Genomic DNA, 22617 nt, shown 5'->3' with positions numbered 1-22617 from the left:
AGTCTGTTTCAATTTGGAGCTCTTTCCAACAGTGGGTCGAGGGCACAGTAAAAATCTCCTCCTAATATCAAGTCCCAAGGCAGACACAGTGAGAAATAACTTTTTAAAACATGATGTGTTGTCTTTGTAAGAGCCATACATATTTATAAGATTTAGTTTTGCGATAAATATTTTACCTTGAATAAAATATCTTCCAGATGAATAGAAAGATTAGATTAGATTTTATTTGAAATACTGTATGTAGGATTTACATATAATTTTCGATTCCTGACAAAAAATGTTACACACTGGACCTTTAACTCAACAACAAACGCTTACTTCTATTACTGCATATCCTGATGGTCAGCAGTTGCCTTGGCTGATCAGCTGTATCCCTAAGTGGAGTCCCAAGTTTCTTGTGTCTGTGAAAACAACTCTCAGCAGCGCATCATTTTGTATGTATGGTTCACACACCAGTGGAGAGTACTTTGGCTGCAGGATACTTTTGTAAAACTTTTCTGGTTCCTGTGGCACTGAGAAAAGATGGATCTTTCTGTTGTGTAGCACTCTAAGTTTGCAGAGGTTGTGTTGGAATCCACAGAAGGCATGTTAATATTGCTAAACTTTGTCCTGATGTCTGCTCGGAGTGAATTTTAGCTTACTTAGAACTACAGCTACTATAACTGTGTGGCTAGCTTCTTGTGCTTTATTGTCTCTATGGAATAAGTCTTGCATCCTCTGTTAAAATATTACACTGCTTGGTTGCAATTGGTTCAATAAAAGGTATTGACTGAGCACCCATAGTCATAAATAATACCTTTTTATTCATTGTATTGAAAAATAAAATAATATACCATCATGTACAGACAATTCTGGCAGAAACTGTTGTTTTACAGTGAAAGCACACTTGTTACATCCAAAAATATGGAATACATTGCATGTGAGTTCTGCTGGATTGGCATCTTAGTCCCAAATCAATACACCCACAGGTCAAATGTCATTGATAATAAGGTTATTTATTCTCTCTCTCTCTCCTGTCTCTGTCTTTCACACACACACCCACACAGTTCTACCTGTGTGTATCCACAAATATATACATTAATTTGTTTTGTTTTTTTAATAAAATGTAGAAAAATTGCATATAAAAACATCTTCAAACCACATTTCACAAAAATTGTGTTAACACTCAACAGCAGTGCTCAGTTTGGCAGAGTAAACATTGTGTATATTATGTGGCCATGAGTGGATTGAGCCATGCAAAGAAAACCAGAAACAACCTTTTAAATTTATAATGCAATACAGATCACATGTCCCTATTTAAACTCAACTTATCAAAGTCAATTTATCAGTGATTATTTGCTACTTCTAAATGTGCTTTGACTTGGTGTTTTAAGCTGGATGTAGGAAAATGTACTGAAAAGATGGAAATGGTCAGCTTTGTAAAAGTGTGTATGTTTTCTCATTCAGATTCATATATTTTATATATTTAAAGAAGGTGAAGAAATGATTCCACAATTTGAGGTTATTTTTAATCCTCTCTGGACGCTCTAGAGAGTACACTAAGGGTATTGATTTTTCATGCATTAATTCACACATTTCAGTATGGACAACATAGAGCGTCAATATGAATACATCAATTTATTTAGCTTAATACAAAGCCACAGCTGTCATCCTGTCCCTGCAGTTCATGGGCACTCGGCTTTTGAGAGCACAAATCTCTGGCTACAGTGTGTTATTTTAACAACTATGTGATTATAGTAATTTCAGCCCTTTCTGAATTCATTCATACGGTTCATTGTATGGTTACATTTAAGGGAGAAACATAAGTCTCTCACTTTGTGATTTATTAATGTATTGAGTGTTGAGTTTTGATTTTTCGAACAATATCTTCTGTTTGGCTTCTTTAATGGCCAACTTTCCATGCGCCCTCTCAAAGAACAAGTTTTATTTCATAACAGCACTTCAGAACACTAATGAATAAGACATTCAACTATTATTGCTTAGACATTTAGAAAGGGGCTCAAAAGAAAAATATATTAGAGCTCACTGAAAGTGCTAGTGAAAATAAATGTAATGTGTTTTTTTAAGGGTTGAGTGAGAGTCAACACACTCAGTACATTGTCTTAGTAGTTAAATCAACACACAAAAATCCACAAATATTTTTACTCATTTGTTGCAGAAATAAAAAATATTCTGAAAAAATCACCCTGAAAAGAAAAAGGCTTTTTCCAACAAAGTGTTCCATTAATCAACGCTATGACTAATGCCTCCAGCAAAATTAATTACTTGTCAGCATGGCCTTTTTGGTTTGAGGATAAGAATAGAAACATTAGACATCTATCTGCAAGACCGTTAAATGATGATGCTATCTGGGAGACACGTTTTGGGGAAATCTCAGGCACCTTTTTAAGAAAATGTATAAATGTTGTTTAAGAGTTTTGTGCAATGTAGGTACTGAGAATTAAGCTAGAGGCAAAAGGAATCTAAAGATTTAATATTAGAATTTAAAAAGAAAAAGTTTTTTTTCTTTCCTGGCTGCCCATTACATTCTGGAAATTTTGGTCATTGAGTTTCCCTGATTTGGCTAGTAAAATCTAACATAAAATGCAAACAGTACAACTAGTTGAAGCAGTTGGAGAGTTATTTAGTAGGGAAAGTAGACATCTGCTAACAGAAAAAATTATGGCTGCACTATGTGATACCAAACCCTCTCCTCTGAAATAAAGAATTTCACGCGTCATAGACTCGAAAGCATAGTGCTCTTTAGTATCGTCGTTCATAAGAAACAGAAGCTTGTACCCTTGGCATAAACATGATAAATTGTTAATTCAAGAGTTCAACGCAATGAGCTACAAACTGATGATCTGCATAGAAAACTGGCTTCCATTTGCTTCAACTCTTTGATTTTCATAGGTATCCTTCCCGATAAAAACGACATGCTTGTTTACTTTAAAGAGTAACAGTGATATTCTTTGAACTGGGATTTAAAGTGAGATCGACGTGAGGCATCGTAAAAAGCCTTGAACAATAAACAGTATTTGCAGCAAATTTTTAACTCTGGTTTTGTTTGTGCAGAGTCTCTCAATCTAGGTGACTTTGTGGGGTTACTTGTTCTCATTAAGACTGAGTCAAAAGATAATTCTAAGGCTGCTGTTACACATTTGAAAAAACAGTAAATGAAGGCATAACATACTCACATTCAAATGTGAATACTGTCATTATGTGATTGGACATAGTTGATGTGAATAAACTACCTGTTTCTAATGTTTTCATTTAATTTTTTTATTTATTTATGCAGTCATCAATTTAATGACTGCACTAAAGTGTATGTACAGTAAATCAAGCAGTCATTGTCCTTTGGAAGTCCATTACAAATTCTTGATATTAGATAAAAAGTGTTGGTTTTCAGGTTTCAAGATTAAGAGTAAATAGCTCATAGTGCTTTTCTCTATGCAACTGGAGGCTGTGAACCTCAAGAAATTATTAACTGAAGCTGTATATAAACAAAAGACTATGCAAGAGGTGATGATTATGCTATTTCTTCTACACTGTACAAGTGGATAACTGGTCCAATAGATTATCATGGAGGGTGAATACTCCATCCCAATATGTTGACTGTTCAGTTATAGCACAGCAATTTCTGAGGCTGCTTATTAAATATATGTTAATTTTACAGAACTTGGTATTTTCAATTTTCATTTTGCATCTAACCCTGTCAGTAAATTGTTTGAGGGATTGCAATGTCATCCAGTTAGAAAATATTATTTAGCATTAGTAGTAGTTATTTCCCTTATGTGTAAAGTGCAAATAAAATCTCAGCACTGTGCAAATATCATAATAGGGCCATACATATGTAGAGTCTGAGAAAGCATCATGGGAAATATCTGTGCACATATAACTTCTAAACATCACTGCAGCAGCAAATGAGGCGATCCAACTGGCAAGTTACTGTTATAGTACAACCAGAATTTGAAGCAGACTATGATAACTCAGGGATGTTACCCATCACAATTATGTGGCTGAGGACATCTGTGCCAGGAAAATGAAATTAACAATCTGCTTTCCTCCACCATTTATGTAAGTGACTTTACTTCCAGTGGCTCTGGTTGAAGCTGCAGAGTAGCCAAAAGTACAAGAGTGTAGTTTTACTGTGTATTTCATACAAGTAAACAACTATTTAAATTGGAAGCAAGTTCATACTGGAAAAAAACAAGGTCCAATTCAGCAAAAATAACACAGATTACATGAAATTAAATAAAATATGCTTACATGTTCCCAAAAATAAATTTTGCAGAGAGCATAAATGAATCTCTCGGGACATGAACACTATCATAGTTTATCATAATACGCTACCCTGTGAAAAGTGCACAGCAACACCTTCATTATGCCGGATTCACAAAGGAACTGCAAGAATTTTTCACTGAGGAAAAATGCAAAATGCCAACATTAAAATACTTTATAATACGCATTTCATTTTTATGTTTGCATTTACTGTGTTGACCTGCAAATACTAAATGCAGAGCATTCATTAGTTTTCATGAGGAGGCTATGGGGAGAAACTTATTGTCCATGCCAAAATGAAAAACTGTCCAATCACAGACTGGGAGGTGGGACCATGGGTGGAGCTTAGTTTTGCTCACTAGTCTTTAACATTAAAATTGTTTCTTATGGGCCATCCAGCTGGAGGGACACTACTATTGACTGAACATATAGTTACATTTGTGACTGAATGCAATTTTAAGGGATGTATGTGCTGCAAGAAGGTGTACAAACAGACACACTAGTTGACAGCTAGGTAGTGTACAGTAAACACACAGTAAATGCTTACATAAAAAGGAAAAATAAAAATGTGTATTCTATTTCTCATTTTTAAATTTTTTTTAATCTAGGCTTCGACTGTTTGAAGAAGGAATTAATAACCTTCTGGAAAACACAGGGAATCATAAACGGAAAAAAAAATTAAATAAGGTGATTACACCAAATAGTAAAAGAAAAAAAACATGGAATGCGTTCAGTATGATTAAGAGATGTTATATAAAAGGTATAAAACATTATCCATCTGCATTAATATAACACTTCACAGCAGACAAAAGTATTTTCTAAATTCCCTTCCGTCACAGGGAGGTTAATCAGGCTCAGCTATAAAGTGAAACCGCTACTGGTCCTAGTAGAGAAACATTGCCAAACAATGATTAAGAGACCAAGGTCAGTGAGTCTACAGAATACCAATCCCAGCGAATTATTATAGTTAGAGGTCATGGTATTTCCAATGCAGGTTAAACTCGGGATAAACAACAACTGCAGTCTGGGTCACATGGGGATAATTCAACGCTTCATAAAAAAAAGGCCATCCTGAACTTTAAATAAACATTAAACAAGGGATTAAAGATGAATAATTTATGTTAATCAGAAACTGCAGCTTAAAGGACCAACATTAATCAAGTGAACACATTACAATCCTATAAATGAACACAATCAGTGTGTCTTGATTGTAAGCACACAACCATAAGAATTCAAAATGGAATGATGAATTCCAACACTCAAACCACAGTAATAAGACACAAATGTGGATAGTATGCTTGTATGTGCATGTGTTTGTGTAAGCGATTCCGTGCTTCCAGTGCTAAACAGACAAACTCATTGGTCTAAACTGCATATTCGTTGCTCAGGCACTTGTTTTAAGTTATAAAAAACAGAATAAAAATGGACTCCCTCTAATGTTTAATGGACATTTCATTCTGCTCCTTATATCCCAGCATTTAAGCACCCTTCATCTGCTTCATGTCTCTCATCTCCATGGTGCAAACCATTTCAGCCAGTTCAATTTCAGGGAACAAAAAGGCATACCACTGTGAACTGAGCTCTATTGCTTTGATGTCAGAGATTGGACGTCATTCACTGTATGACAGATAAAAGGCTTTGTGTATGTGTGAATGTGATAAATATCTGGGTCAGAAGCTGGACTCGGGGACTGTCCTTTTGCGTCCCAGTGAGGTTGTGCTGTAGCGAGTCCTCTGCAGGGTGCCATAAGAGGGTTTGTCTGACGTCAGGCTACGTGATGGTGCTGGGGCTGTAGACATCCCATTACGATGCAAAGATGCTGTCCTGCGCATGCTATGCTCCGCTTTGGTGGGGATGTTGGAAGAGCTCTGGGAGCGTTTGATGTCAGCCGTGGTTCGTCCCACCTTCCCATTTGCCAGCTCATCACGATGGCCTGATCCATTAGACTTGCCTCCTTCCACCCCAGTTCCTCCTCCTGCTGTTCCGTTGGACAGTGACAGCCTAGAGATGGTCCTTCTGCCTCCTTCCTCACCTCCTCCTTTCTGTGGCTCACCCTCCTTAGACTTCCTCGAGTCCTTATCCTTCTTCAGGAAGTTACCTTTGAAGAAGGAGAGTAGTCCTTCATGGCTCTTGGGCACGTCCCCTTTCTTGGTCTTAGAGTTTCCTTCATACGTACCGTGGTGTTCCCTATCAGCCCTGTCCCCCTTTTGTCTTCTCAGAGTACCATCATGAAGGCTGGGAGTACTGTAGCTGGGCTGAACTCCAGCACTGGAACTCTTTTTTGTCTCAGTATCCTGGGGAGCTTTGGAGGAGCTCTGCCTCCTGGCATCCTTCTTCCTGGTGAGGGTGTTGCTGCTGGAGCTACTGCTGATATTTGTAATGCTCTCATCTCTTGTCTGGCCCCCCTTGCTGCGTCTCAAGCTGGCTGCCTTATCTGATGGCCTCCTCTGGCCCTCTGGGACTTGTGGATACTCGTCTCCTGCCTTACCAACACAACTTATGCTCCCAAGACTGGAAGATCGGAGGTTGGTTGCAGCCTTGCCATCAGCAGCCTCCTTTGTGCTGCGTGGTTCGCTCATCAATGTTACTATTGAATCCTTTGTGCACCGGGGCCGCCGGCCAGATTCCAAGTACTGTACCAGCTCCACAGGGGCAGGATCTTGGACAGATGGAGGCACTGGGTCAGGTTTCCGTCTGTCCTTTGAACCAAAGGACCAGCGGAGGGGAAGCACTTTGCTCAGGGTGTCCTTGGTCTTGCTGGGGGCTCTCATGCTCACGCTGCGTCCCTGAAGACCCCTGATAAATGGCCTGCTGTCAAACCCCCCTAATAATTAAGAAGAGGAAAATGTTTTTGGTTTACATCAAAATTCATCTTTACACAGAATAAGCTACTGAACTGATCAGGGCAAATCCTGGCTGTGGCCTCTTACCTCTTTCCTCTTTAGTACAATTTTCAAGGAAGACTGGAGACTCAGGCGAGTCAGGTACGGAAGATGGGCAGGTGGTGGAAGATCGAGAGACTAGACTGCCTCTCTTACTGTCCCCTGTCAGCCGGATTAGCCAGTGGTCTGACATTGATGAACTTGTGGATCCTTTGTGACACACAGAGGGAAGAGAGAGTTCAGAGGAGGAATATAAACCATAAAAGACTATTTCACCAATTTTGCATTGCACTCCCATAACATTGTTGGACTCATGAAGGACATTAAAACCAAAAGCTTCCACTGGAGTCAGGCTTTATACAACTTTTGTCATATGTCATATTTGTCTCTAACAACTATGCCATGTGTAAAATTGATTCCTGTTTAAAGAAAAGGTCAAGGGAAAGACACACACAGTGAGATAGGAACTCCAGGTCCATTAGACCGGCGGTAGTGGGGAACAAAATTATTCAAATCCTTACTTAACTAAATATAGTCATACCACAATTTATACCATGGTCTGGGTGATTATTCAATTCTTAATGGCTGCTGGGTTTCCATTAAAACCTGATGTAGGACACCTACTAAGTAGTTCCAGTGAACTGAATGAAAACAACATCTAATCAACACTGAGTCCTTCAGGACCTCATCCAGTGAACACCACAGGATGGCGACTATAACACACAAGTCCCTACACTGCCACTACGAATTCGGAAGGACCTCAGGTGTTACCAGGGAAACAGTATTATGACTTATAAAAAAAAAACATTAGCTTTTGATTGAAAGCGCACAAAAATATAAAATAAAGGTTATGGTTAACATATAATGTAAAAAACCTCAAAACTGTAACAGTAACTACAGTACTTGAGTGAATATACTAGGGAAAATGTTTGTGTGTGCCAGGATCTCCTATATTGAGCGTACTAATGCTTGGTGTTCTGAGTCAGGTTAATTGACATTAAGTACGTGCCTGTACCAGTGTTGAGAGCAAACATGTTTCTCCTTGCAAAGAGCAGTGCTTTTGTTGTTGTTATTTGTGCCTCCTGGTGTCCCTTAAAAGCATTATCTCTGTTTATCTCTTCAATTAGGAGGGGGAGGAGGAAGCTTACACAGGGAAATGAAAGGAAGACTAACACCAGTCTATGGTGCAAGTGTTGCACTGGATAGGAAAAAAAACCTTCACTGAAACATTGCACAGTCACTGTAACTGATCTTATTAAACTTTAAGTTCAGCAGGCTGCCATGGAAACAATATCACTAATTGCAATAAAAATATGTCTACATAAGCATCAATCAAAGTTAAAACAAATATCAGTTATCATTTATTACAAGTTTAATACAGATAAGCTCAGCTAATTTGTTTCACCAGGACAGTGTGAGTGTGTTTTGATCAGATTTGACTGACAGTGCTGGCAAGGCAAGAAAAAAACATACATGACTGTCATCACAGTTTGATTTAAATGTCACTAAACCTTGTTTGAAAATATGTGACATGCCTCTTTCCAACTGAGCTCCATCCATCTTAAACCAATAAGAAAAAAATCAAGGAGAAAAATACAAATACACACAAATACAGAGATCCCGAATCTGAAATAACCAAGATTTGTGTTCATGTAGGAGTCCATTGCCCATAGTCAATAATGATAGATAAAAATGGTCTGAAAGGTCCTGTCAATTAAACAAGTATTTGGTGTTACATAAAATTTGCCTCCTCCATCCTTGAATGTATCTCTTTTTTGTGAAAATGCCAGGAGCTGCAAAAAGAGATACAAGAAGGAACAAATGACATTTGTTACCCCAAGTATTCTTGCCTTTTCCTGAGGAAGTAAGTGCCTAACTCTTTTCAACCTTCAATGTGGTCTGTTTCAGCCTCTCCAGTGGACTTCTTTCATTTTAGGAGAATCAGTTTGTTTGTTGTTGTGCACATGCACTCAGTAGACACAGGCAAAGAACTGCAAGCCGTGGTGTGCCTGTGGTGATTTGTTTTTGAGCCTTACAGACATTCTTTGATTTCACGTAGCTGCAGTAAGCTGAAGTGGCAACACAAATAGAATGGGAAAGGTTTATTATGCGCTCCACGGAGCAGTCATGGCAAAAGGTTTCATCCCCATGCATACATGACTGCCATGATGTACTTCACTTTTGCCTCTTTGCATAGACATAGTGGCACTTAACATGTGATTCATTAGTCTTAAAAAAAAAAGAGGACAGCAGTTGTAAGACTGTATGAAACCCATTTGGCTTGACAATAATGCATGTGATTGACAAATAATCTAAATCTAAGGAATCTGCCCTGGATGTATTGCTTTTAGTGCACAATAAAACATGACTGAGTAGCTCTTTAAGATGATAAGTCACGTTGACAAGAAGCAAAAGAAGGTTTAATGGTTGTTAAAAGAGCAGCTTTAAGGCTGGTAGGTCGGTATAGGTAGCCCTATGGAAACTCAACAATGTTACTAAATGTAATGTAAGAATGTAATACTTTAATATAAGGTACTGACTTACTATTGAGCAAATAATTCTATATTCTCCATACTACTCTATCCCTACTAAACTTTAACAGCTCTATATAGGGTGTTATTTTTCTACCTTATTCCTGAGCGAGCAATCTGAGAAAAAAATACATTGCAAGCACATGAATTATATTTTAAAGAGAAATTATACGCAACAAAATAAAAGTTAGTTTGAGCAGAAAAAAATCTATTCCGTACTCACTAAAAGTATTTACATGTTTGCTGTTATCCATGTTAATGTGACCCCTCTCACATATTCACATATTCATACGCCCTCTCTCAAACTCTTGCTTGATGCGCTGGCAGAGAGCTGCACATACTGTTATTTCTATCTACCTTTTCATCTAGTGGTTGAGTGCATTTTTGCATGAATTTATTGGTTTAAGATCTATGCACAACTCTCAGTACACAGTAACACAGTATGCTGAAGGGCATACTGGAAGCTACAGCCCCCCATGTGACCCTGCAAACGATGGACATTTTTTTGTCTTTGATGCTTATAAAGCCAATACCAGGCTTCTTCATTATTTGATGATTATGGCCTGCACACTTAATCCCATCTGGGTATGCAAGCACATTATGGATATTAAGCAGATAAAAGCATTAAAAAACATACACCATGTTTTTTCTCTTGCATATATGACCTTCTTGCTTCAGAACTGTGTGTTGAGTTGTGTTAAGCAGTTTCTATAGCTGTCATAGTGATTGTCAAGAGGAATATACTATAATAAGGCTTTTTAGTATGAATTCAGCAGATGTAGAGCAACATTTTGTAGTATCACAGCTACACTACAGCCTAGAGTCACGCAGTTTAATATATTTTTGATACAATATTTTCTAGTGTCTCTCAGTTCTCCCCATTGTGCCTTCAAGCTGGTGTTTTACATTACTGGGACATGATTAATGTATGTGTCATTGGTTTGTTGTAAGCTGCTGTTTAAGTGCTTCTATTTAAATTATTTATGGAAGACCCTTTTTTTGTTTTTGTAGCCAAAATTCTTGTCCCTAATGACAAGGGAAAAGAGGTGGAAAAGAGCTTCATCTGCCTAAAGCAACTAATAACTGCTACTAAATGTAACCAAGACCAACCAAGTTTTATTTTGGAGTTAATATCAGATCTGGGAGCAGCACTATGGTATGCAAGCAGAAAATAAATATACAGCAATATGTCAAAATTGTGGCCAAATTACTCTTCAGGCTTATGTTTACTAACAGGCACTTCCATGTGCTTTTTTATCCATTAAAACAGTTTTCCTGTTTGTTAGTCAGTTGATAGCATACCTCTGACGGAGGAACTGGCCGACCATGGAGGAATGGTGTTGCGTCTCTGGTAGAAAAGGATGTAAGCTCCTCGGGTACATACTTCTTCTTCTGGCACCAAGTCTACACTGCTGTCATCGTAGCTGTACCACTGTCCATCCACTGAGTTCCTACAGTAGGCTGGATTAGAAAATGACAGCAAGTATGAACAATGGCCGACTGAACGTACAGTATATACAAAGCTTTAAGGATAAGGCTGACGTTATTTATTATCAGCAAATCCTATGAAGAGACCAAATTTGTCAAAAAGAAGCTTCAATATGTAGTATCACATAAAAACAATGTATATATATTGTATGTATATATAACTCTCTAGTAACCACACACACTCATAGGAGAGGTTTCAGGTACCATAAAAGACAGAGACAACCGTGCGAGCAAGCTGTCCTAGTGGAGACTGCTCCATCCTCCACATCTCCTGCCGTCTCCTATTCTCCTACATATTTGCCTCAGTGCTGTGTGTCTTCACCGACCATCCCTAGCAATTACAGACCTGGTCTTGCCTCATCTGTGTCAAGTTTCCTATCCTGCTAGCCATCTGAACCCTTCACTTATATACTTGCTGGTGTCTCCAAAAAGTTGAAGGAATGCCATACTAGACTAGAAATGGAAATAATAAATAATAATAACAATCAATTTGAATCTATTTACAGACATAGACACAATTTTGGTTGGACCTCCATGCATAGTTTTATCTATAGATGGTTTAGACATCTATCATATATATGTTTTCTTCTTTTATCAGTTATTCTGTCTCACATAGAAACATATTAGTTCATTTCAGCTTACTTTATTTTATTACCCAGAGTCCTTCAGCCCCCTGAATGTGTGATATATTGTGATATATGTTTTCATTGTATTGTTGGCTGATTGTAATTCTGTATGGCTGTTCCTTAAACTTTATATAAGGGTGAGCAAAGGGTAGACCTCATTAACGAAGTGTGTCCCAGTGTGGTTTGAAAATCTTCCACACATTGACAGTGTTACTGGTTGATTGGGCATTGTTGGCAATTACTGGAAATACATCAAACAAGTAGAAGCCTACTTGACCACTTGCAATTACTGCCTGCGTGAGTATTAGATTTGTGTTACTGAGCCAACATCTAGAGGGCATTAGAGACTCAAATTGTGGCCAAAGAGTTGTGTCCAAACAGACACCTAAACTTTTCAAGTCTTTTATCCAAGCTTAAAATACTACTATTTACACCAGTTTACTCTTGGGAGTACAATAGGCAGTTGGACAGAACGACACTTTTTGTTTTTCAGTTCTTGTGTTCGAATAAAAGAATGGATGTTGTGTTTTTGACATGCTTTTCTTCCTCTGGCATTACTTGGTCTGTAGGGAGAAAGTAGAAAAAGAAATACCTGTCCATCAAGAGTGTGTTTTAACACCTTATCAAGTTTCCACACTGACTATAAATACCAAAGGTTACCAAAACATACAGACAGGATTATGACTAGTATGTTTCCTGCAACTGAACAACACTGGCTACCAGAATGAGACACTGACATCTTATGCATAATGACTGAACAATGTGACTAAATTACTGAATGGACAAGAAAGGGATTTGTTCAAATACTGCAACACTGTTGCACTACCTGTGATGACAAGGCTGTTCACCATTCTTGTGATTTTAAGATTTGATTGAAGACCCAACAAAGAGAAGCTTAAAGGTCCAGTGTGTACGTTTTAGTGGCATTTAAGGGTGTAGTTGCAGATTGCAACTCCTTCCACCCTCCTTTTTACAAGCGCGTGTGAGAAACTATGGTGGCTGTAAAATGCACAAAAAAAGGCGAATAGCCCTATCTACAGCCAGTGTTTGATTTGTCCATGGGTCTCCACAGATGACCCACAGGTAACAAAAACATAACAATTCCTATATTCAGATGTTTATACAAATAATTAAAAACAACGATTATATTCCATTTATGCCAATACAGCCTCTGAAATGTCACACACACATTAACGAACCTTACCAACAATGAGATGAGTCGAAATATATATTTCTTTAGCTTCAACTGTAACATTTAATAAATGTTAAGTTGCAGCCAATTAAATGTATTACCTTAGGCCCATTATACGTTTTAATGGCTGCATCAGCAGATATATAAGATCCTCTTTGACACTCCAGGGCAGGGATGGAACAACATCTTACCCTCTATGTTGGTACCTAAATTTCACATTTTTTGATTTCTGTTGCAAGATGATCCTGTTATTCTCAAATTTGCTCATAATTAAGTCTAAAAGAAACTGGAATCCTTCTGTTAGAAAACTATATTCCGGATGGTTCAACACAGTGGACTTTTATTTTAACATGATTATACACTAATGTTAACATACTTATGAATATTATATTCCATTTCTTGACTTTTAACAGACCCACCCATTTCCTTACCAGTATAATGTCCTCCGTGCATTCCTCCATGATGGTTACACACAGCGTAGAGGTCGTACAGAAAGTCGTGGGGGAGGATCATGTCAGCAGGTTGGTGGTGTTGGCCTGAGGGCTGCTTCCAGGAAGGTGGCCAAGCCCCTAAGTTCAGGTTCTTTATACTCTGACTCCTCTTTACTACATGGGGGGCCATGTCCAAACCAGTCAAGGGGAAACGCACCAGGGTTGACAGCTTGTTCCTCCGTTCGCCCACCTGTTTCAACATTTCTTATTCATATATACAGTAGAAATACTTGCAGGCATGAAAAATAACACACATTTTTATGTGAAAATGTATGGAGTGGCTCTAATGGAAATAAATTCAACACTGAATTTACATTGTATCTGCTATCAAATTAATGTTGCAGAAAATAAAATAATGCATAATACAAAATATATCTAGTTTATATATACAAAAACGAATCACATGGGGTAGAAAACTAGCTACACAGGTGTCTACAAGTTGAAACCTTCAAGGATGTTTGTGTACTTTTGACCACTACCCTATCACAGCATGACTGTTTTCGTTTAATTGTATTAGAAAAAGATAGAAAAGAACCCCATCTGATTGTAACTTTCTGTTGAACTACTGGGTGTAATCGGAAATGATCAGACATGTAAAGAGGCTTGAAGCCACTAAGGGAAGTGCAGCAGCAGTTTTCTGCACAACGTCATTCGGTATGGATTTGCCCTCCAAATTACTCTTTAATATTGAAGACCCACTGTCCCTCCTGGGATTGGCATGTTATTATGACGTACAGGTCTGCACACCCCCACAGCCAACTGTGTCATGCCAAATGCTGGCGTCTCCTATGAACAACTATGGCACAGTCCAATAGAATAATTGACTAAATTCAATGCCAACACTGAGAAAAATCACATTGGTCAGTGGAGGGAAATCACAACGGATGGGAGCTTGCAGGCAAGTACCTGAAGGGGTTGTCTAAGGTTTAGCCTTACTGGGCTCAGGGCTCTACATGCTGCCACCTTAGACCACGATCAGTGAGGAGAAGCAGAGGGCTGCCAGTCAAGCACTGGACAAGGGTGGAGGGATAGCTGAACTTAACCTTGGCTGCAGTAATGTTATCTGGTATGGGTTCTCTGGGGGGCAAAGAGCCAGAAGGTGTTTGGAAGGTGGTGCCAGCTAGATAAAGTTGGGATATGTTTGCAGACTGTGCCAGCTGTGAAATGAAACACCTTGATAGAAGTTGGACTGTCTCCTTCTGTACGTTGCCTAGTTGAGCAGTGCCATCGGGCAGTGATGTGCACATACATTTTGATGGGCAGTGATGTGTGTAAAAAAATAAAAATAAAGCACTTGCATTTGCATAGTCAAATGGCACCCCATAACTCTGCAGATAGAGACACTGATCAGAAAGTACAATATGTATTAAATAAAGAAAATATTCTATTATACAGAAGGTAAAATGTAGGCTACTATTTATTCAACAGAATATGATATAACTTTGTTGTCAATAAAGTTGATGGAGAGACCAAATACAAAGAGAACCATCAAAATCGAAGCAGCAAAGGCCAACATGCAGCATAGGCAAAGCAGGACCTTATCAGCGCAGCAGGTTCCATTAGATGCGTGAGACGGGTAACTAAAACATATAACTAAAACGCCACCCACTGACCTCTTCAGGCACTTCCCAAAGAGCTTTAATGCAGTTTTTCATTAGACCCTTCCTACATCCTAAATGTTAACCTCTTTCAGAACCCACGCTGTTAAAACTTTTAAGTCTCAAGCCAAAGCCAAGATAACCCTGATGATGTTGAACCCTGATGATTGGAATTATTTTTTCAAAGCCTTACCCAGTGCCACAAAAGATATCATAAAACTTTTTCTCAGACTGAGTAGTGCTCTCCATGACGAGTAAGCAGACCTTCATAAAGACTTTCAGACACAGCAGAATGTTAAGCAGCTAACAGTGTCATGTGACAATGGCAGCAGCACTATGTGTTGCTACCAAATCACCTGTTTTGACAACTTACAATTATAGGGTCAAAATAAATAAGATCATTATTTTTGTGTTTCTTATACATTGTATTAGTACGTTCAAAGGGGCAGTGTTGGGGTTTTATGTGTTACAGTCGTTATCCTGTGGTGATCAGAGTATGTGGCACTAAAGGACTACACTCGGTGTTGTCAGATATACTTAGGATATGGATATTCAGATTTCCAGTAATTTTAGTAAATTAATTTCGAACAGCAAACAGACAGTTTCACTGGATCTACTCAGTAGGTGTCCTAAATCAGGCATTAATAGACACCCAGCAGCCAATCAGAATCGAGTATTCAGCCAGATCATGGTATAATTGCCTTTAATTGACAGCTGATGAGTGACAGGAAAAGGGGGGGAGAGAGGGAATGACACACAGAAAAAGGCCACAGGTCAAAGTCAAACCCATAGCTGCTGCAGCAAGTACTCAGCCCTGGCACATGGGGCTTAAACCAAACAGGACACAGGGCAGTGGCTGGAGTCACTGCAGCCACTATTTGTGGACATTTCTAGTGTGGAGATACTAATGAGTACCCTGTGAATGCTACTGTGTTGGAGTTTGTCCCAGAGTATGAGAGGTTGGCTGAAATGTGTATTGCAGAGGGAAAGCTCTTACTGTTGTTGGTGCTCATGAATTGCAGAGCAGTTTGAAGTATAGATCTTTTGACATGTTGATTGTGACTTGTCATAGTAGGAAAAGCACAGGTGTTACTATTAACATTAATGATGGTGCTGTTCTGTTTAAGTGTCCCAGTGAGCCATGACAGTGTGACAAACAAACACCAGGGCCCTGAAACTGAAGCTGCTTAAGGGAATTCAGCCACCATTAATAGTATAATTTACAGCTGTACTTTTTCTACTGTGACATGTCAAAATGTGTGTGCAAGGAATTCCATGAGACTCTGGGGTGTCCCAATTTCAAACCACACATGGTTTGTCTACAATATGTATTATAAACTAATTGTCACAGTATACTGTATGTACATTTAGTATACAAGTGTCTACAGCCATGCTAGATGAATGCCATTAGTTTTAAAGGCATTCGGTCATAAACCAAAGATCTGCACAATTAAATATTTGTCCTGACGATGGCAGTAGATGAAAAATAATTTCTTACTTGTTGAGTTCACTCAGAACCACAATTACGAACCTGCTGGTGACGCAAGGGGAAAGGAAGTCATTAGGATTCATCCTCTGGTAACCATGAATGTTTGTGCCAATCCAACCAGAAGATGTTGAGATATTTCACACAGCAAGTTAAAGAAGAAAAGTCAGGAGATCACCAAAGTCTTTAGGAGACATTGGGGTCCATGAACATCTGTGCAAAGTTTTACACCAATCCATCCAATAGTTCTCAAAACATTTTGAGGTGGATCGACCCATAGACTGACATTGCCATCTCTTGGGCCATGCTAGTGACATTGCTATGTGTTATGGCATCTGATAAACTTAGAAAGTAATCCATTTATGAATCCATCGAGTTGAGATATTTCAGTCTGGACCTAAGTAGTGGACGGATGGATGGACCAACCAACCAACCAACCAAGACTGCCATTACTAGAGCCGTGCCACTTTACATGGCTAAAAATCTATGTTCTTTACTTTGTTTTACTGACATTATCTCATTTGGGTGTCAAGCAGACATTTTCCTAAAGACTATATAGTCTTACTTGGGGCTCTTTAATGATCACATGGGTAGTTACAGACAAACTGAGGGACAGTTCCTAATAAGAACAACCTACTTAGTCTGAGTCTACATCAGATAACACGGACAACACAGAATGGTGAGGCAAAGCACAGTGAGAAGTATGAAGTGTGTGTGTTGGAGGGGAAGGAGCAGTGGCTAATGCTGCGGGTAAATATTAGTATTAGTGTTTGTTTATCTTCCTGTAATGTGTCTGGATTTTTGTTTAATGCTGAGCCGTCAAGTTTTGTGGTTAGAACGTGGCCCAGTGTTTAGTTTGTGCAGCAAGTTGTACTCAGCTGCATTCATTTATGTTCTGCCCTTCAATTAACAGTCTGAATGCATAAAACACCAGTCAGTGTATGTGTATGTGTTCTCCCTCAGCTCTAGGTAGACACAAACTTGTTACAGATGGTGACAGGATATGTGGCATTTACTCTTGACTGCCTAATCTCCCAACCTAACTCAGATTCATGAGGAGATATTTTACTGATTGTAGTTTGGAGTATAAGTAATAGCAGAGTATTTAAAAAAAAAAATATTTTGTTAGATTTTGATACTTCTGCTCCTTAGAGAAAGCAAGAGCACAACAAAACACAATTATAAGGAAAGCATGAAAGTTTCACTTTTCTTAAAGCTGCATTTATTGATTTTTGGGGCTTCACTTAGGGGCAGCAAGAAAAAGCTGTGAATTCAATATGGACATATGATTACCTCGTAAAGAGGCCACTTTGCAGCTCACCTACCTGTCGGAAGCGTTTGAGATGAAGGATCAATATGTCAGGAAGAGTCCACAGGCTCATCTTCACCATGCCCTGCTGAAGCTGCTTACAGTGGGGACACTTCCAGGCATCGTCTGGGGCAAGCTGGAATCAGTTAGTGAATCAATCAATTAAATGGTTATACAAATCACATAAAACTGTGACATTTTTACTTCAGATGAATTGTCCTCACATGGAAGCAGGTGTTAATCTGTTTTTCATTAACTCTGCCCTGATCTGTGAGGTTGGAACTAGCTTTTTCTGGAGTGGAGTTGGTGTCAAAAGAAGGCAACACAAAAATGAAAAATGTCAAATGTGTTTGCTGCCTCCATTTCTGCTTGCTTTAGAGGCTCTATACTACAGCCTAGGGATCTAGAGGAGAAGCAAGGTCACCTGTGTTTGACTGACATCTTTCCCAATCTTTCGAGTATGGAAGAAATGCTTTCAGTAACAATGAGTGACTTTTAAAATAAACTCATCCAAGTCATGACAATAGCCCTTAAGCTGTAGCAAAATTCTGCTTATATCAATTGTCAGTAAACCCCAGTCTACACCTGTCTCATGGCCAGTCATGGTTGCTGTTGCTATGGCTGTAGGCAGGGCTCCATTGCCTCTCTCCAAGAGTGCAGGATGATTCTGTTTCATAAAAGGAGATCATGAAATGAATTTGCGTCTTTTATTCAATATATTCAATATTATAGCACCAATTCATAACAAACGTTATCTCAGGACACTTTCTAGACTGTACTCCTTATAAAAGGAGACCCAACAGTTCCCAACATGAGCCACAGTTTCCACCATGAGCAAGGCCTCCTTGGGCAGACCCCGGCTCTAGGTGGGTGGCCATCTGCCCTTCTTTGTCTCCTGTTGGTGCGCAACTTAACGGACCTATGTGTAGGGTTTAGTGGCATCTAGCAGTTGCAGACCCTTGTTTCTCTTACAAGCGCAAAAGAGAAACTACGGTGGCCACGAAAAGTGCAAACCTCCCTATCAAGAGTGTTTACTCGGGAATACATTTTGTGAAAAGAGTCATCCTTTGCAATCAAGTGTCATCTGACAGACAGCAGTTACTGATGATGTCTGCACAGCTGGATCATGTTTTGTAGATAGTGTAGCTGAGTCCAGATGCAACTGCGCCAACTCCGGTTAGACAGTACTTAAATTACCATACTATATCTGCTTTTGCCATTTTCACTTTTTAACCATGTTTACCTTTTATATCTTTTTTAAATTCTTTTTTTAAATTCTTATTTTGATATATTTTCATCTGCCCGGGAGTTTTGATGCAACAATGTTTCAATATATATACTTGTATATGACAAATGAATCACTTGAATCTTGGTCTTAAACTCTTTTATGGCATCTCATTGCTTTGGAGTTTGTATTTGTAAAGATAACGTGACCCCTAAAACAACTAGAACACGGTTAACACTGTGGGTGCTTTTATTTTGCAATGATGTCCTGTAAAATAGAATACGAAATGTCAGCCTTGACATTAAAATAAACATGACAAGAATTCACACATGCACAACAAAGAGTGAGTACAGATCAGTCATTATAATCAATTCAACTAAGATGTTTGCTGCTACTAGCCAGCCATGAACTTGAAGCTGTTGCTGCATTTGTAGTTCACGCACAGAGAATGTCAATGGCTTTTGTTTGCAGAACTCCATGCAAGAGGTTGATTTCATTATCTAACCATGATACACATAAGGGGAGGCGTGTATCAGTGTGGCAGTGCCATAGTGTCAAACATAGTAGTAAAGGACAGTGAAGCAGTTTAACGAAACTCTTGACTGATGGAAAGAAATTTGCTTCCGTAGCAAGAGTTCAATGACAAGATTGAGACTAGTCTATAGCCATGTCTATAAGGTGAATATGAAGTTACTGACAGTAAGCAATTAGCCTGGGGCGGGACATTCAGTTGGTCAAATATGCAACTACACTGCTAGATTCTACATAATCCTACACACTGCTCTTGTAAGTCTTCATTAATAAGGGAATTCATGCTACGACCAAGGAGTAATTACCTACAGTGAATTAAGGGGTATCAATTTGTCCTGATCACCACCAATAAAACTTTTAGCAAAACAAAGATGATAAAAATTCAGAGAATTCATGCAGGAAAATGGCAAAGTAAGACACAACACACATTGTCAGAGCCACTCATTCACACTCACACTCACATTTTACCACAAAGATCACAAACCTACAGGACTGATAAAAAACAAAACGCCTGAATAAAAATATTTCTCAAAAAGAATTGTAAGTGCTCCAACCCAGTCTCCAGTCAGGGAAAAATTGTAAAAATTGAGTGTGGAGACAAAATCATTTGAACTAAAAGTTTTATTCCATCGATATTGTGTGTATAAGACACAGGAGAGCCAAGAAAAGACAATGGTTTGGAGATTGTTATGGCTGACACTTTTGTCGTTGATGGACAGAGTCTAGTGGAAAAAACTACATTCCAAAAATATGCCAACGTTGTTTCAAATCTTTTTCAGTATAAATGAGGTGAAGACTGTGTCCTTTCCAGGGACTGACTTGCAGAGAGGTTTCTTCTTGCTAAATGTGCTGACTGTGACTGACATACTTGAATCTGGTGGCAAGGCAGAGGACCAGGAAGCAAAAGAACAATAGAAACCTCACAGAACCTCTCTCTGAACCGTGGTGGTAAAATCAGGGTTTTGCTGTAGACCAGCTGTATGAATACAAACACACAATGCAGATTCTTGTACAACAGGGGTGGGGGATCCATTCAGCTTTCTTTATGATTGTATATAAATAGAGATGAAGTCATCAGAAGTACAATAAGCATCAAGCAACAAGGACGCTCCTGCTGAGACAAGAGGCCATTCCAGATCTCTAAAAATAGAAACCTTCCTAAGATTTGTTAAATGTCTATGTTATATCATATTAGTTAGGCAAATGGACACATACATTCTGCCTCTTTTCCTTCTAAATCAAATACTAATAGACAGGCGAGTCAATACAAGGACTGAACAACAAATAGGAAAAGAATGAAGATTCTCGACTTCAGTCTTTGGCAGTAGAGACCACACCCCTGCCCCCTTACTATTTCAACATTTACGTCATTTCTTTTTTATTAAACAAAATTTAATTGTGCCAAGAATAGTAAATTCATGAGAGGAATACATTTTAAGTGATGAGCAGCTGTTCGTTAGATCTGACTGACTGTCTGCACTTTGGATGACTACATTTGGAGCAGCCCACACACGGCAGTTGAGCTCTCCCTGCTGTGCAGCAGTTACTTATTGCACCGCACTTCCGTTTCCCTGGCTCATTTCAGTCAGTAATTGGTGATGTTTTTACAGTCCATAAATTCACGGTGAACAGGGTTATACACAGTCACTACGGCTCTGAGTTGTCATCACATTTATGAGTCATAACAAAACTGTGATGTAGCTTCCTTCCCTGTTCTGTACAAATCGTACCTCCTATCCTCCAAGGTAGTATCATCATTATGTTTTTTTTTCTTATTGGTTTCTAGAAATCAATTTGTCTGTTGTTTTCTGACACAGTGTTTTACAAGTTACGCTTGGCCATTTTTAAAATGTGTTCCTTTATCATGTACCAAAGTTATGTCAATCCTCTCTTCCTTATCCAGACCACAGCCTTTTTTAGGCATGCTTAATCACTGAACTGTGTGTTCTGTGTGTGTGTGGATATAGTCAATTAACTCTCATCAAATGTACATGAGACAAATGCAGGACTTAGAGCTGCAAACATATTAATTTGTGTACACCAATGTGCTGTAACATTATGAGCACTGTCAGGTGAAGTGAATAACACTGATTATCTGGTTACCATGGAACTTGTCAGTGGGTGGGCCAGGAGCGACTTTTACAAGGGCCAAATTGTGATGGCTAGACGACTGGGTCAGAGCATCTCCAAAACTGCGCTCTTGTGCGGTGTTTCCAAGGCAAGTTCCCTGTATGTGAAAACCTACTTGAACCTGTTACTTCTTTCCTTTGCCCTGTTCAGCCTGGCTAGAAATAAGGATTTACTGCTGATGTAACTATGTGGGAGTCGTGACCAGTGAGAATTATTTTTTTTAATAGATTGTGAAATGGATACTGGAAAGGGTAATGTCAATCAGGACAACAACAGGAGGTGGTGGTAAAACTATGAATAACAAGTAGTGAAGTTTAGACGTCACCATGCGCCAATGTGTGGAAAAAATGTATGGTCACAGGTTGCAGAGGAGGACAGCTGCAAGGGTTTATTTTATCATAATAGTGGAGGTGGTAATATGAGTTATGAAATGAAATTCAGGACATTAATCAATATTAGAGAATTCTAACAAAGGTATCGTTCCTTTTATTTTAGAAATAAGATTACTACACCAATTTATAATTGTACTCCTATAACACTGCTCAACTCCAGAACCAGATATATCATAATATTTATTAATACTATCTTTTTCCTAGTCAAAACATGGTGCCTAACACTTACCACAATGCAATCACACTGAAGTAGGTTAGCTTGGAAACTCATTTCCTTTCTTAACTCCACACCCCCAGTGTTTTTTACTTTCAAACTTGTAGACCCCACTGATGCTAAGTCATTAAAGATAGCTCCCTCTGGGGCCACAACACTGGGAGTTCCACTTTAAACACAGCGTTCATCTACAGCTTTACTGCTTCCTTCAAGGCTGCTTGGTTTGCTTTTGCTAAAGGTGTTACGGCCGCCGCTGGCTGTC

General features: G+C 38.8%; 1 protein-coding gene across 1 annotated transcript in view; it reads right to left on the bottom strand.

The window, feature by feature from the left end:
* Positions 1–812: 812 nt before the first annotated feature.
* usp43a (ubiquitin specific peptidase 43a) overlaps positions 813–22617 on the bottom strand; it is a 103964-nt gene continuing 82159 nt past the window's right edge. Inside the window, exons 13-17 of the mRNA XM_035659634.1 lie at positions 17880–17999; positions 13411–13660; positions 10976–11134; positions 7191–7352; positions 813–7084 (exon numbers count right to left, since the gene is read on the bottom strand). Coding sequence (XP_035515527.1) covers positions 5931–7084; positions 7191–7352; positions 10976–11134; positions 13411–13660; positions 17880–17999 — 1845 coding nt within the window. The 3' untranslated portion in view covers positions 813–5930. The remainder of the gene's footprint in view (positions 7085–7190; positions 7353–10975; positions 11135–13410; positions 13661–17879; positions 18000–22617) is intronic.

Source organism: Morone saxatilis, unplaced genomic scaffold (genome assembly GCF_004916995.1).
Source record: "Morone saxatilis isolate NCDOM2014 unplaced genomic scaffold, NCSU_SB_2.0 Contig17, whole genome shotgun sequence".
Lineage (NCBI taxonomy): Eukaryota > Metazoa > Chordata > Actinopteri > Moronidae > Morone > Morone saxatilis.
The sequence above is the reverse complement of the archived record's forward strand: the minus strand, read 5'-3'. Positions and strand labels throughout refer to the sequence as shown.